Here is a 15537-nt window from a genome sequence, read left to right on the forward strand (position 1 = left end):
TGCAAGCAGCCTTTGCAGTAAACTTTCAGTTGTTTATCTATTCATGCTTCTAGTTCATGTGATACAACACAAGTTTAAGTAGGCTTGAGAATGATTAGAACTCTGCTGGGCCAAAATAGCACCGGAGAGGTAATTGCACGGGGCTGGAGAGACCCTCCGGTCCCCGTTGACAGAAGACAATAAGAGTAACTTTGAGATCAAATGCATAATGCATAAAAAGACTGTAAATCATGATGCCTGAGCTAACTTGACTTTTAAACAAACACCTCTGCATTAACAACAGTTGCTTTATGAAAATGAAACAAGTAACTCTGTATGAGCAACTCATTTCATTCTTTGACTACAGAAAATAAAATGAAGCAATGTAAAATAATTCATAATATAGCACACCCTCTGGTGTCTTTTGTTTTTAGATTTTTTATGTAACTTAATAAATATACTTTAAATTACAGTTATGATCAAGTGTTTTAGGGTATTTTATTTTTGTATATTTACTCGGGAACGTTTCCCGATTCCGTCACCATACACAACCCACACCCCCCACCCCACATCTCTCTCCCACTTTACTTCCTGTCAGCTCTGATCTGTCCTATTTTAATATTAATAACATCAAAAATGCCCAAAATGTTGTGCCTCTAGTTTATTTATATAGCACATTTACAAACAGCAAAGGCCAACCAAAATGCTACACAAAAAAAAGATGAATAAAACAACACCAAAAAAAAAAAAAAAAAAAAAAAGTCTATGACTATCACATGAAAAGCTGCTATGGTAAAGATAATTTGGTCAATAATAAATTCATATCAGATCAAAGTCAAACATTTCAACACTGTTCAGCTGTTTTTGGACATGATTTCTTCTATCCATGAAAGATAGTTGCTCACTTTAGTATACACCCCATAATACCCAGGCTGGGCACATCCGTGACCCCATGACACAATACCGCCTATGAACCAACTTGTACTCTGTGTGTCAAAAAACGCATAGGGCCCTCCACTGTCCCCCTGGCAGGAGTCTTTTCCTCCATCAGAAATCCCAGCACAAATCATGTTCTCTGTCACTACTAGTTTGCCTTTATCTGTCACTGTGGCATCATATTTAGCCTTACAGTCTTCGAAATCAGTGACGGGCAAAAGTACGTACTGGAGATTACTGGTGTATAACCTGGGTCTGTTTATATTTGACACACCCCATCCAGACACCTTCCCGACGTCATTAGCCTTCAAAACAAACCGTTCTTCCGTCCCAGGCAAACACACAGGCATGACGGCTTTACTGACAGGTACCTTGTGCTCCAGTTTAATCAGGGCAATGTCATGGTTGAAGTTAATATCATCGTGATGGTACAGAGGGTGAATGAAGATTTTCTGCGGAATGCCAACTACAGCCTCGGTGTCCTGTTGTGTGACTATGCCCATCTTCAGCTGCAGGTTGGAAGTATCTGTGAAGCTTTTCAGAACATGGGCAGCAGTGAGGACCCAGTTGTCTGAAACAAGAGAAGCTCCACCAATGAACCGCTGGCCCTTTCGTATCATGACCTGCCAGGGAATCTCATTCTTTTTTGCATTCTCCCCGCCAATCACCTTAGACAGCTTGAGCTCAGGCTGGCCACAAACTGAAACACAGCAAACACCAAATCAGTATTTACTCCATTTTTATCTTTATTTATTTAGTTATTTTTTCCACATACGACATTGCAAATCAAATAGAGAAATGACACTGATATAAAATATAAGTAAAAAAAAAAGTGGACATTGGAAATTGCTTATTTTATTTTAATTATTGCTATTTTCCACATTTTAGAACAACCAAACTAATGGTTCTCAACCTTTTTTGACAATTTTCCAAGGCCTTATTAAGACTTGTCCCAGCTGCTTTACTGGATTTTTAAAAATTTAATCACAATTTCTGTAAATTATTTTAGAGCTCTGCAAAACAAAACAAAAAACAAAACAAAAAAGAGAGAGAGAAAGAGAGAGAGAGAAAAGCACATTCATTATAAAAATGCTCATGGAGTTAAGATTTTAATCATTTACATGACTTTTGCAAATCACACTTTACAGTTAGCCTTCTTCATAAATGCAGGTTTTCCAAGACTGTACTGGGAATTCTGGTTATTCGCATACAAAAAAAAAAAAAAGAAAAGAAAAATTCGAAATTAAATGAAATGGAAATACTGAATTGGGTTGTATAAATAAATAAATAAATAAATAATCAAAATATTCCTATATTTGAGTCTGAGTCACCCCACTTTAGATTGCAGCTCTGCACACTCTCAGGATTTTGAAAAAAAAATTCTGAACTTATATAAAATAGTTTTTGTTTTGTAAAGGAATTCAAAAGTATTTACAATTTATATTTGTCTACAGAACTCATTTGAGCTTTGGCCTTTTTGAGCAGCAGTTTTTTAAGATCATGAAAAATAGTCAAATGTGTCCATATGTTTGACGTAATAAAACTGACAAACAATATACATTAAACTCACTGGGTGAACATATCTGATGTATTTTTCCACCCAGCGCATCTCTCCAGTAGCCGTCGTGTGAACAGGTATACACTCCTGGTTTCAGAGAGAAAAAGATTAAGGCTCCTCCATACTGTAAACCTCCAGTGATGATGGATCTGTTGTACAATGTATTGCTATTCAAACACTACAACTTGCCATTACCATTTGTTCCTTCCTTCAGTGTGTAGAATTCATTGCATGAATACTTGAGCACAGATTTATATGTGGTGGTGGTGAATTTCACACTTGAATTACACACTTCTACAGGATCTCCACAATCAACAACTGCAAAAGAGGGATATTTGGTCATTGACACAGTTTATAGACACAACGATTTTCAATGTTGGTGAAAGCATATCAGTATTTTACCTTGAGAGTCTGGTAATTCTGGTAAAATTCTGTTTACTGTTAATTGAATTTGAAATTGATACTTTCAAAGTTGACAAAGTCTTTCTGTTATTTCTGTTTGTTCTTTCCTTACATTTAAACACTTTTAACCTTGTACACAAAAATGTATGGGAGTGTTTTATGTTGATCGTTGCATTGAAAATGTTCAGTTGGTCCAACTCAAACACATTCAGTTCACGTAATTTAACTGAACTAAAACTGAGAATTCGCAATGCAGCATGTCAACATAAAATTTTGAATTTTGACCTCCAAAATATTTTAAAAGGGTCCTATCAGTCCTATACCAGTTGTTTTTTTCATACTCCTGTATTTTTATGAATATTTAATTTAATCAGCAACCATTTAACCATTTTTTAAGTTACTTAAAAAAGCTAATTTAATTAAATACATAAATACAAAAATTATTTCTCTAAAAACAAGTCACATCATTTTGTTTCTAATGTTTTGTTTTTAATTTACTTGCATTATTAGGTTTTTCATGCAAAGAATGAAAAAAAGGTATTATTATTATTGTAGTGTTAAGCTTTACTTTGTCATACATTTAACCAAATGCATTTTTTTTCATGGAAAATATGCTTTCCGTTCTAAGTTTCATCACTATTTCATCACAGTAAGGCTTTCACTCACTTCAACTCACTGAAAACGTACCTCCTCTTTGGTACGTAAGTAAACCCCCATTGATGATTATACACACTTCATGCTTATCTGGAAATGTTGAACAACTTACTGATGCAGCGAGGCATTGGCCCATTCCAAAATCCACCCTTCAGGCATGTGGCTTGATAAAAGGGCAAAGCTTCTTCCCCCTAAAGATGCAAAAAGTCACTTTTAAGTCCATTAATAGCATACTAAGCCTCTTTTCTCAAATCTTCGAGAAAGTAAAAGGTTACCAGATTTAACTCATAGCCCAGATCACACGTGACATTGAAAGTGTCCGTCATGATATACTGAGGCTTCTGGGGCTGAATACTTCCGTGTTGAGGAGCCACAGGGTTTGGACATGGCTGTGCTATGAGAGCAGAGAACAGTCAGCACTGGTAATGAATACATACATGCTGGAAAACCTGTCATTTAAATGTTATTTTTGATGCATCATGTACAAAATGTCTTTTTAGACAGCCATCAGATCTGAATCCCTGCTCCAAAACTTTTTTTTTTTTTTGGTAGCGTTCACATTACTCATCATTTTATACTATTTTTTTGCACAACACTGTGCTTTATAGGAGTAGGCGGGTGCTTGAGAGCTACATTTGACTTGTTGAGATTCTCTGATTTGTGGAGATTTCTTTGCAGGAAAAAGTGTAATGTATTTTTTCTTAGTTTTTACTTATCGAATAACGGAAGAGAAAAGGGTGTTGTAAACTACCTGTGCTGGTATACTTGATCTTCCAGCCTTTGTTTTTCCCCGAGTGATCTGAGCGGAAGGTCACATGCACTTTGTGAGTTCCCGTCTCTATTTTTCTTGGTGGGGTCTTGCCACAAAATGGGCCGTACTCCCTTCCACCTGCAGTGATCTTACACAAAAAAAAAAAAACAGTTTGAATTGTCAGTGTATACAAATGGCAACAGATAAACAAGACTCTTGGGAGGTGGGAGGGTGAGGAGAAATAATAGGCGGTTGTGGAGGCCATGAGAGAGCATACATTATGTATTCAACAGCCTTCAGGTCAGTGATTAGTGGAGTAGTCTGATGCTTAACACTATTGCTGAGGGGGGTAAAAAAGCTAAACTGAAAGACTGCACTTATAACAAGCTGTTAAACACCATAAAAAGGGATTGGATTTAGCCATTAAGATCAAATGAGCTTTGATGCAGAGCATAAAAATCAGTGCTGAAAGTAAACACTCTTAAACACTTCTCATGCTTATTTTCATGGAGAGCCAATCTTATGTGTGTAAACCACTCTAAAATCAATCTTTCTTAACACCCAACAAGGACACTAAAAGGCATATTATATTTCTCTTCAAACAGTACTTGTACTGTAAACAGTCTTCCTTCAGCTATAGAATATAGCTCAGTATACATACATTTATATATATATATACATATACACATGACTCTTTGTGGGGATTCTATGAAACATATATTATATTAATATATTACATATACTAATAGTTGTATTATATTAAAATCTTTGTATTTTATGATGGGGGTCACACAAAAATCACACTATAAAAAAATTGTTAAAAATAGCAAAACTTAAGCATGAATATTTCTCAGATGTTCCCAAAAAACGTGAGAACCTATTGTATGTAATTATGTTAACTAAATTAAACATCCATTCTTAACAATTGTCTTATAAACTGTAAATATTAACAGTGTTATAGGCATTTTTTGAAACACCATTTTAACTTTTTTAACAGAAAAGGTAAAAAGCACTTGTTCTGCATGCTGTCCCAAAGGTCAGAAATGAAAATATTAGGTCCATGCAGCTGCTTTTAACAATTCATAATAGATTTTTTTTTAAAAAACATATTCCACAACACGTCAGAGTTTTGACACTTTCCAGGCATGTTCATGGCCCTAAATTATAGAAAAGGTCATAAAATGTCAAGAAAAACATCATAGGTTAGCCAGTATTTTCAATGACCCAAACAATTAGTCAAACTGACCCACACTATAACATACAGTTCACGCAAAAATGAAAAATTCTGTCATTCATGTTGTTCCAAAAAACTGGAATGTGAACTGTTCCATATAATCTAAACAAAACCATGTAATGTGGGTCTTTAAATTCTTCTCATAAAGCTTGGTTGACTCTTCAATCCCTATTTTATTATAGAGAGGGTTCCCAAAGGACCCCATTAAAGTGCCACACACATGCACACACATATTATTATGGCTGTTGTTTAAAGTTTGAACTACCATTCTAGCTGGAGTGCTGTCAGTGTTTGTTGATTGTGAAATGACCAACCTTGAGGATGTCATAAGGGCAGTGGATTTCAGGATGAGTCTCCACATCAAATACGTCCTGGAAGTCAAGGGTCACTTGGAAGCCTTCCATCAAACTGATAGTGTAATCACACCGGCTCATCTTGGGGTAAACACCTGGGTACTCTGGACTGCTCAGTTCTCCTGACCTCTCCTGAAACACCTGCCCACTACACTCAGCTACAGTGGGGGGAACAATGCATTTTCACACCCACTGGGAATTGTCAAAAGCACACACACATATGGTTAACACAACTATCCATGCCACATTTAACACTGAGGGCTGCAGGAAATTGCAACATTGATTTGGGACGCTCAGAAGTAAATAAACCTTTCCACCTGTAAAATGGTCAGATAAATGGCTTTTCAGAGTGACATTTATGAACAGTTACAAACATTAGATGTGTGGCAATTTTGGCAACTTTGTCAAATACAAACTTTTTTACAGCAAAAACACTTGTCAGATAGAAATAGTCACTGCAGTGCAATTTTCAGGCAGTAAATTCAGGTTGCTATTATTTTAGCTTTTATGCTGTTGACATGAATAAGTAATTTGTGAAAAGACACAGCATATAAATGAACATCTTTACTCAAGATGCAAGAATTGCAAGATGCCTCAGATTATTGCTGTTTATATTAACTGCATGCTATTGCCAACTAAACTGTGTATTATTAAATGTATTTAGGACTCATGCTTTGATAGATTTATGATTGAAAAATCTATTGGTAGTTAATTAAATTTCAGATAGAATAACAAGACATATATATTCAATTGTGCCTGTTTATTTGTGAGCACAGCACTTCAACAGATCTAGGAATAGTTCACCTAAAACATAAAAATTCCATCATCCACATCAGGATGCAGCAGACATATTTGACTGACTTTCTTTCACGGAACACAAAAAAGGAGAAATTTTGAAAACTTTCTTGTTTGCTTTTTTTCCCATGCCATTAAAATCAATGGGGATTGGAGCTTTATGCATTTATTTTTGCATGTATGCATTTGGCAGATGCTTTTATCCAAAGCAACTTTTAATCAGTTCATGTTTAATTAGTTCTTGTTTTCCCTGAGGATTGAACCCATGACCTTTGTGTTGCTAGCACAATGCTCTACTGTTTAAACTACGGGATGGCTTTAAAGGATGCAAAAGTACAGTAAAAGTTTCAAAATAATAATTTGTTATAAAAGCAACATTTACTAAAACACTATTATTCATGGCAACTCTTTACATACACCAAAGCAAATTCATGAAAGAAGCAGTTATGGCTGAATCGGGAACAAATGAATCTTTTGATTTAAATCTTTTAAACAAATCATCTGATTCAGTCTGAATGAATCACTCAAGAACTTACTCACTGATTTAATGCTCCAATAATAGCGGTTTTCAAGTGAACGGGAAGATTTTCAGTGAATATTTCTCACACAAAGCTACCAAATGACTTCAGAAGACTTGGAATATCACATAAATCACATTTAGATCAAATGTATCCACCAAGGAGAGAACATTATACAGGTTTGGAACATTGAGGTTGAGTAAACGATGACAGGATTTTTATTTTTGGCCAAACTATTAATTTAATAAATGGACCCAACAAGTGCAGACGCTACAAATAATTGTGATAAATGGGGAATTTCAGTTGAGAAGGGCAAAGGTATACTAATTCATATGATTAAATGATTCAGACACAAGTCATTGTTTCTGTCGTCCCTTCTGCGCAATATGATGTGATGTTGCAAAGAAAAACAATTAAGAGGCATGTCTAGGCTGGTAATTGTGATTAATTACCCACCATTAGCACAGCATACAGCTCGAAACAGGTATCAATTATCAACTGATTCCTATAACACTGTTCCCTCAGGAACCAATGGTAATTAACCTGGACTCGCTTAGAGTGACAGAGATCAACTGCCTTATACAGGCAGACTAGTGAGACGCTGCCCACTGTATCATGAGTCTGTTTCAGAAGCAAACTTCAGGCTAAAGCCAGTTAGCGCTGTCCAGAACCACAGTTAACATTAGCACTTTACATGAGGAGGTTTTAGGGACTAATCAATTCCTGCCAAAAGTTTTCACAACCTGTGGGGAAGTCGAAAATGTACATTTGTCTATTCGAAACCCTACACAAGCCTTGCTTACATGAAAAAATGCCATGCAGTTAGTTGCGGCCAGCCTATCGATGATATAACAAACCTCTATTTTGTGACTCGATTATATGCTAGCTCAATCAAGAGCTGTTGACAGGGCTGATAGATTGTGTGTGGTGAGCCGTGGCTGCCCAGCCTGCTGCTGTGACCGCCGTTTCAACAGGTCTGTGATGCACAGAGTCCCTACTGGAGCATAAATCAGTATTGAGCTGTATGACAATATTTCCTTAAAATATTATGTTAATACATGTTAGATATTATAATGTATTATTATAGATAAGATTACAGACAAAGAGACATTTATGCATGCTCATTTATGCATTTGTTACTGGATACAGATCAAGATCAGTGATAAAAGTACTATAATGAATTGTCAACAATTGAATTAAATTCTGATTATAATAATCTGTTTTATTTTTTAAAGTGCAAGGTCGCTTAACAAAGATTATGCTTTAAAAAGCATTATGTTTTTTCTAAATCCTCCTCATTTCCTTTGTCCTGTGGAACACCCAAAATCTATATTTTAGTATCCATACAATAAATGTATATGGAGTCCAATGTTGTTTTTTATTGTATGCAGATTGAAACACTGAGGGCCCTATTTAAACGATCTGAAACGCAAGTGTCAAAGCGCGAAGCGCAAGTAAGTTTGTGGGCGGGTCTCGGCGCTGTTGCTATTTTCCCGGCGGGATAAATGGCTCTTGCGCCCGGCGCAAATCTAAAATGGGTTGGTCTGAAGTAGCTTCATTATTCATAGGTGTGGTTTGGGCGTAACGTGAAATAAACCAATCAGAGCGTCATCCAACATTCCCTTTAAAAGCAGGTGCGCAAGTTCCATTATGGATTGCTATTATTATGGCGTATTTACCAGGTGCACGCCAGGAGCGGTTCACAGCCGAGGAGACTGATGTTCTTGTAAGAGCAGTGAAAGACAGAGAAGTTGTGTTGTATCGGGATGGAAGAAACCCACCCAAAATTGCGTCGGTTAAACAGGCGTGGGAGGAAATAGCCACAATTGTTTCATCGATTTTTTTCCTGGTTCTTGACGGACAAACATATTTGTCAGATGTCCTTACATATGTCTTGCCACTATTGGGCAAACAGGTCTGATCCTTAATTACTACAATTAGCCTGAATAATTTGTAAGCTAGATTTATGCCTATTTTTTCACATCTTCGTGGCACACCACAATGATTTCCGTCATCTCATGTGTTAATATTTTTTTTTAGTGTAACAGTTTATGATTTGCAAAAATAACTGTTGCATCTGTGTAGATTAGCTACATGAGCAAAGTGTATGCGCGTTGTGCACGCTATACATTATGGTCAAGCATGCGCCCTTAAAATAGCATAATGAACAACGCGCAACGCGCCACTGACTTTAGACTAGGTTTTTTCTGGTCAGTGGCGCAATTGTTTAATGGAACAGCAAAATAGCACCAGGGATTGTTTGCGCCGGAACACGCCTCCTTTTTTGCGCTGAACCGCCCAGGGAGCGCAAGTTCATTCACTAGTTTAGCGACGTGCTTCTGTGGAGGGAAAAGCGCGCTTTGCGCGGGTGCAAAATAGGAATGACACATGCGTCGGTGTACAAAGTCAATTGCGCTGGGTGCAAGATAGGGCCCTGAGTTTTTAAAGTTCTTCTTTTGTGTTTTGTGAAATAAAGTCATGCAAGTTTAGAAACAAAATCAATGAGGGCGATTAAACGATGACACAATTGTGAACTATCCCTTTAAGAGAGCTTTTAGTTTCACAATCAAAGAGTTTGTATCAATCAGGTAACCAGTAATGGAATCTATGCACAATCACTTTTGTGTTTATCTTCATTGGCAACCACAATTTCTGATGCAGTGCAATTGCATGGAAACTGTGAGACAATTAACACAAAATTAAATCTTGAAATGTGACAAGACAAGACAAAAACAGGTATTTAAAGCTCTTACTTAAATGTTATGGTTTAATATACTATATAATAATATAATGTAATTATTTTTCATAGACAGTTAATAGAAAAATGATGGAAGTAGTTTGCTACTACAACAGTTTACTATGAGAGAATACAACAGTTGTAGCGGTAATGCACAGGCAGTCAACATGCATAGAATCTCAGTGTGTCAGTGCTTAACATGCTATTTATAATACATTTATAGCAACAAACATTTTTTTTTTTTTTTTTGGTGAAAATGAGCATGTACAAAATATTACAAAATGGCCAATATATTTTATAATCAATGAACAGAAAATCTACCGACCAGAGGTTTAATCTTTTCTGGTATCTGGTGTCTTACCAGGGCAGTGTCTTTTATTAGCGTGGAGTTGGTATCCCAATCTGCAAGTGCAGTAAAAGCCCCCCACATAATTATGGCAATTATGGTCACACACAGGCTCTCCATCCACAGTGCTCAGGCACTCATCAATGTCTGTAAAGAGTAAAAAGAGGCCGTTTAGCAACAATTTAGGCTTCCACTAAGATCACATCTATGATCAAATGGTATATATAGATTATATATACACAGTATATATATATATATATATATATATATATATATATATATATATATATATATATATATATATATATATATATATATATATATACTGTGTATAATATATAATGTTTAATTTGAGAAGAAAATATACAATATTATAAACTTTAAAAAAAGTAAATATTAGATTTTTTTAAATATCATATTATTTTATAGCTAATTTAAACCTAAACCTTTACAGCAAGAGGTGACAGTAAAAGAGAGGAACAATCATGCCGTGAGAGAGATAGTCATGCTATAAATGTATTGTTTCCATCACCTTCGGTGGAATAAAATGCCTGGAAGCCTGTGAATCGGTCCTCGTTGGAGTAATCTGATCTGAAGAGCACGGACATGGTGTTGGTGGCAGAATAGATCATGGTGTTTTTGGGTGCATCACCGTAATTTTTCTCTGCTTCACCACAGAACCGGACTGTGTCATTTCCTTCTGTGAACACCTGGAAAGTTTCGGCAAGTACGTAGTAATTATTACAAGCACAAATTGGTATCCTTTATTGCAAATAACAAGCATGCTAGGAACTTCATTAAGAACTATGCAGCAGTCATATTGTGCATTTCATTTCATGATAGAGAGGTTAAATCAAATGTTTAACATGAGTATTCTGCTATAATCTGGCAAATGGTGCAGTTTAATGATAAAGCTCTAATCTTAAATTTACATTATACCACCTTTGTGCACTTATAGATCAAGAAAATATATATATTTACATACATTAAAGCTGATTTTGAAATGATTGTAGGTTCTTAGGGGGATTTTTTTTTTTTAATCTGAAATGGACTGAACTTTACTAACAAGGTTAAACCTTGTTGACATTTCAGTCAATCATCTAACAGATTCCTGATTGAAGTCTGACTGATTTTCACGGGCAAAGAATGCATTCAAGTTTTTCTCATTTAAAACTGCAGTTATTTTTTTTCAGTTCCAAGACATCTCCCAACTTCTTTTTAAATTAATTGTATTATAAATAATTACTTTAATTGATTGAAGTATATCTAATTAAATTATATACATTATCATTTATTTTGTAAACAAACCATAAGGAAATTCTTTTCCCACAGGTAGTATGAATATAATAAAAGCTTGATGGCATTGATTGCAGATTCACTTATGTTTTCATTGAATTACTATCCTGAAATATAAAGTCTAATCTAGAATAGTAACTCATGCACTTTGATATGTATATATTCCCCCTTAAAATTCCCCATGTTTTAAGTTCTGTCTTACCTGAACGTAGTCATATTCGCAGCGATGAGAAGGCTCCATGCTAAAATATGTGAAGTAGAGGCGTATTCTGTGCCCCTCTGGTCCTGTGATATTCCACACCATACGCTTGTTGTTAGGATAGACATTTGGGAAGTTTGGTGAGGTGAAGCTTCCAAATAGACCTGTCAGCTGTGAGCCAAATGCTAATGGAAGCAGGGTGACGAATGCCAAAGATACTCTAAAACAGCAGCAAAAAAAAAAAAAAAAGGTTAGAACGTATTGAAGCTTTCACAATCCCAACACATTAAACCGAAACATGGGGGGAACTGTTCCCAATCCACAGTGAACACATTTGAACACTTTGCATACCTGTTCATTATTCCAGAACCCCACAGTCTTCAGTTCATCTCACAAAAAATGTCCTAATCACCTCTGCAGAACTCTAAAGTCCTCCAGGTTAAAGACCTAGCTGAATAAACGGCTCTGTGCAAACACAGCACTGAACAACAACAGAGCTTTGGGTTTTCATCACTGTCTACTTTGCCAAATGTTAGTATCAACTATTGAATTAAAGACATATCAGTAGAAAAGTTAACCTTTGTCATCATGCTTGACATCCTTTTATTCTCCTTAAAACTAGATTTACAATAAAACATAAAAAAAAGAAAGAAAGCAGTAATCACATTGACATTTGATTAATTAAACATTTGATTAATCCTGGAATTTATGTTGACTATAAAAGTCAGAATTAACTTACAGTAAATGAAAGCAACTGACAGCAAATTAACTCTTGCTTTTGCAATGTGTCCTTCCGACCAGTCGTCAATAATTGATTTTTTTGTGTATGTGTTTGTGCATGTATAGACAGACACAACTTTGGTTTGTAGAAAAAAAAAAAAAAAAACATCCTATTAACAAACTAGCTTTAGCTTTCAAAGGTTTTTTTCCAAACTGTATGTTTATTTAAATATACAGAGGGGTCCAAAGTCTGATACCACATGAAAAAAAAATCAACTGTGTAAAATGTTTTTAATTATTTAACTGAGCTTTACACTCAAATTACTATGCTATATATATATATATATATATATATATATATATATATATATATATATATATATATATATATATATATATATATATATATATATATATATATATATATATACAGAATATATACAAAAAATGAAATTTGCACAACTGAATTTTTACTATAGTGATCTCAGACCTCAATGTACATTTTGGATCTTGATAAACAGATTCATCCACACACAGAGTCATTGTAATATTACAAAATTAACAGGCGACTACAATCCAGTAACACTGAGATGACAAGATATTATAAAATTACTTTTTTGACACCAATTGTTGATCACTTTTGGGCGTGTTGTGATAATGACTAAGAGATGTAAAATTGCAAATGTATTAAAGGTAAAAGTAGAATAGTCACACTAATATGAAAAAGTATTTACAGCTCTATGACATTTTGAGACATATGAACTGTGATGTGCCACAGGCAGGTGTTTGTGATGAAAAAACAACAGGTGACACTGAAAGCCTGTTGCCGTCGCATGTGCCAATTACCTTGAGAGCAGAATTAATTTGAAATGTCTTTGTAATGCTACAGTCCCTTTCATTTAAACCTTTTGGCACAGAATGAGATGGTTATTTAATTATTTTAAAGAGAAAGAGAGAGAGAAAGAGAAAGAGAAAGTGGGTGAGCAAGGTAGAGAGAGACAGAATGAATAAAGCGACAAATGTTCCATAAGCAAGCTTATAATAGACCCCTCATTTCCAATACACTACCCTGGTAATGCTTGATGTATGAGGAGATTACAATAATTATCCTCATAAACGACAATGGTAATTTCCAGCTGCACATACCCGTGCTGATTGTGGCTGTCAGGTGAAATGTGCTGATCTCTGGCATCATGCCTGCTTGAGAGGTCACAGGTTGTTAGGACACATGCAGCTGAAATAATGAAGAAGCAATCATTCACACTGGTTTATCAAACATTCTTGAGTACTCTGACTGGAAACCTCTGAAGGCATCTGGGTATCTGCATGTTTAAAAGAAAAATATATTTTATGCTAAAATTCATATTCAGTTAAAATATATTTATATAAGAAAACATATTTTCACTGCTATATATATATATATATATATATATATATATATATATATATATATATATACGGTGCCTTGCGAAAGTATTCAAACCCCTTCATGTTTCCACGTTCTAGAGTGGTGACTAAGAACCTGATGGTCACTCTAGTTGAGCTCCATGATCATACGTGGAGATAGGAGAAACCTACAGAAGGACAAACATCACTGCAACGCTTCACAGATCTGGGCCCAGTTCCCCAAAACATTCTTATCGCTAAGTAGTTCTTAACCTATTCCTTAACCTCTCTCTTAAAGTTATGGCACGATTCCCTACATGTTCGTATGCTTAGTATATCTTCTGTAAGTCACACGTTTGTACGGTTGGTCAGGAACATTCGTAAGCTCTCTCTTAGCTAGTCACCACCACTGTGCAGCTGTGTTTAGACATCAGCACAGCGCAGTACAAGTCAAAATATGGTATGTTGACAATGTTGTGGCTCAACAATGATTTTATGTTATGGACATGTAATGTTAAAAACTCCATAATCATCGGGAAGAAGGAGGCGGGAACCGGCGGACAATCAAATAACATTTTAATAATTCAAAATAAACACAAAACAGCGCACCAGCCCCTCACGGACGACTGGTGTGCTCAAATAAAAACCAAAACATAAAATAAGGCCCAGGCCTGGTCCTCTCTCGTCCTTCACTGTCGTCGCTCCAGTTTTATATCCTTCCATCTCCTCTGTGGGACTGAGACAGGTAGTGGGTCGCAGGTGTCGTTCATTTCCTAATCACTCCATACCGGCCTCGCTCGTTCCCACATCTCTCGGCCCCGCCCCACTCGTCACAGGACATTTTAAGACTAATAATAAAATATGTTCACAATGGATACAGGCCTATTTATGAAGTTGACTTTATTTGTTATCAGAACTAATATAGTGGCAATTAGCCTATGTTTTTTTGTAATGTTATTAAAGCATTTATATTGGCAATCACTTTTGATAATTAAAATCTGGCAAATTATTTGGCTCTAAATGGCTAAGATCTATAAATGGGTAAGCATGGTGGTGTCCAGTAAGCGACCAACTATGGCAGCGATCCAACGTGTCAAAAGACAATGCTGGCCGCGGAGCCGTTTAGTCCATGTCAATTTTTTTATTCGGCAAAACTTAAGCCCGGTGTGATCTCCGACCTGGTGGTAAGGTGGCCAGGAAGCACCCATGATAGTTTTGTCTGGGCCAATTCTGCCGTGGGTGAACAAGCGGAGAGAGATGGGAGAGAGGGGATTAAACAGAAGTAACTGCAGCTGCTTGCCAATCAATTCTGATTTTAAAGTACCTTACCATTAAAATAAAAGTTTTACATAATTTTTAGAAGTTGTTAAACCCATGTCAAGAAGCATCACAAGTGACATAACAGGATAATTCAATTCAATTCAATTCGGATAAGGAGGGTGGATGATTAGCGAGGGATACCCGGTTCGTCTACCCATCACAACATATCGTGTGAACATATTACTGACCATTTGATAATTTAATTAATAGTCTATATTTTACTGATAACTTAAACTATGTTAAAATAAATGTTACTGGTATAATTTGAGGAATATTTCATTTGCATAGAACATGTTGTCTTCCTTAATGAATTAATGGACCTTTGTGTGAAGTGAAAAATTGATTCCTGAGCA

The 15537-nt window shown here is 35.7% G+C and overlaps 1 protein-coding gene across 1 annotated transcript; it reads right to left on the bottom strand.

Annotated features, from left to right (window-relative positions):
• Window positions 1-625: 625 nt before the first annotated feature.
• masp2 (MBL associated serine protease 2) lies at window positions 626-12258 on the bottom strand. The gene is made up of 11 exons (XM_026200060.1): window positions 12110-12258; window positions 11762-11978; window positions 10796-10973; window positions 10279-10410; window positions 5829-6025; window positions 4281-4428; window positions 3805-3923; window positions 3642-3720; window positions 2669-2791; window positions 2486-2560; window positions 626-1615 (listed from the first exon to the last, which is right to left on the bottom strand). Exons 1-11 carry the CDS (start codon window positions 12115-12117, stop codon window positions 834-836), a joined length of 2058 nt encoding a protein of 685 aa, XP_026055845.1. The 5' UTR covers window positions 12118-12258; the 3' UTR covers window positions 626-833.
• Window positions 12259-15537: the final 3279 nt, after the last annotated feature.

The sequence above is a fragment of the Carassius auratus genome, chromosome 23 (genome assembly GCF_003368295.1).
Source record: "Carassius auratus strain Wakin chromosome 23, ASM336829v1, whole genome shotgun sequence".
NCBI classification, from domain to species: Eukaryota; Metazoa; Chordata; class Actinopteri; order Cypriniformes; family Cyprinidae; genus Carassius; species Carassius auratus.

What these genes read in the sequence shown, in the direction of transcription:
- masp2 (XM_026200060.1), bottom strand. An exon ending in GGCATTTTATTCCACCGAAG is followed by an intron (nt 10,411 to 10,795) that starts GTGATGGAAACA and finishes TACTCTTTACAG; the next exon opens with ACATTGATGAGTGCCTGAGC. An exon ending in ACTGAAGGAAGGAACAAATG is followed by an intron (nt 2,561 to 2,668) that starts GTAATGGCAAGT and finishes CTCTGAAACCAG; the next exon opens with GAGTGTATACCTGTTCACAC.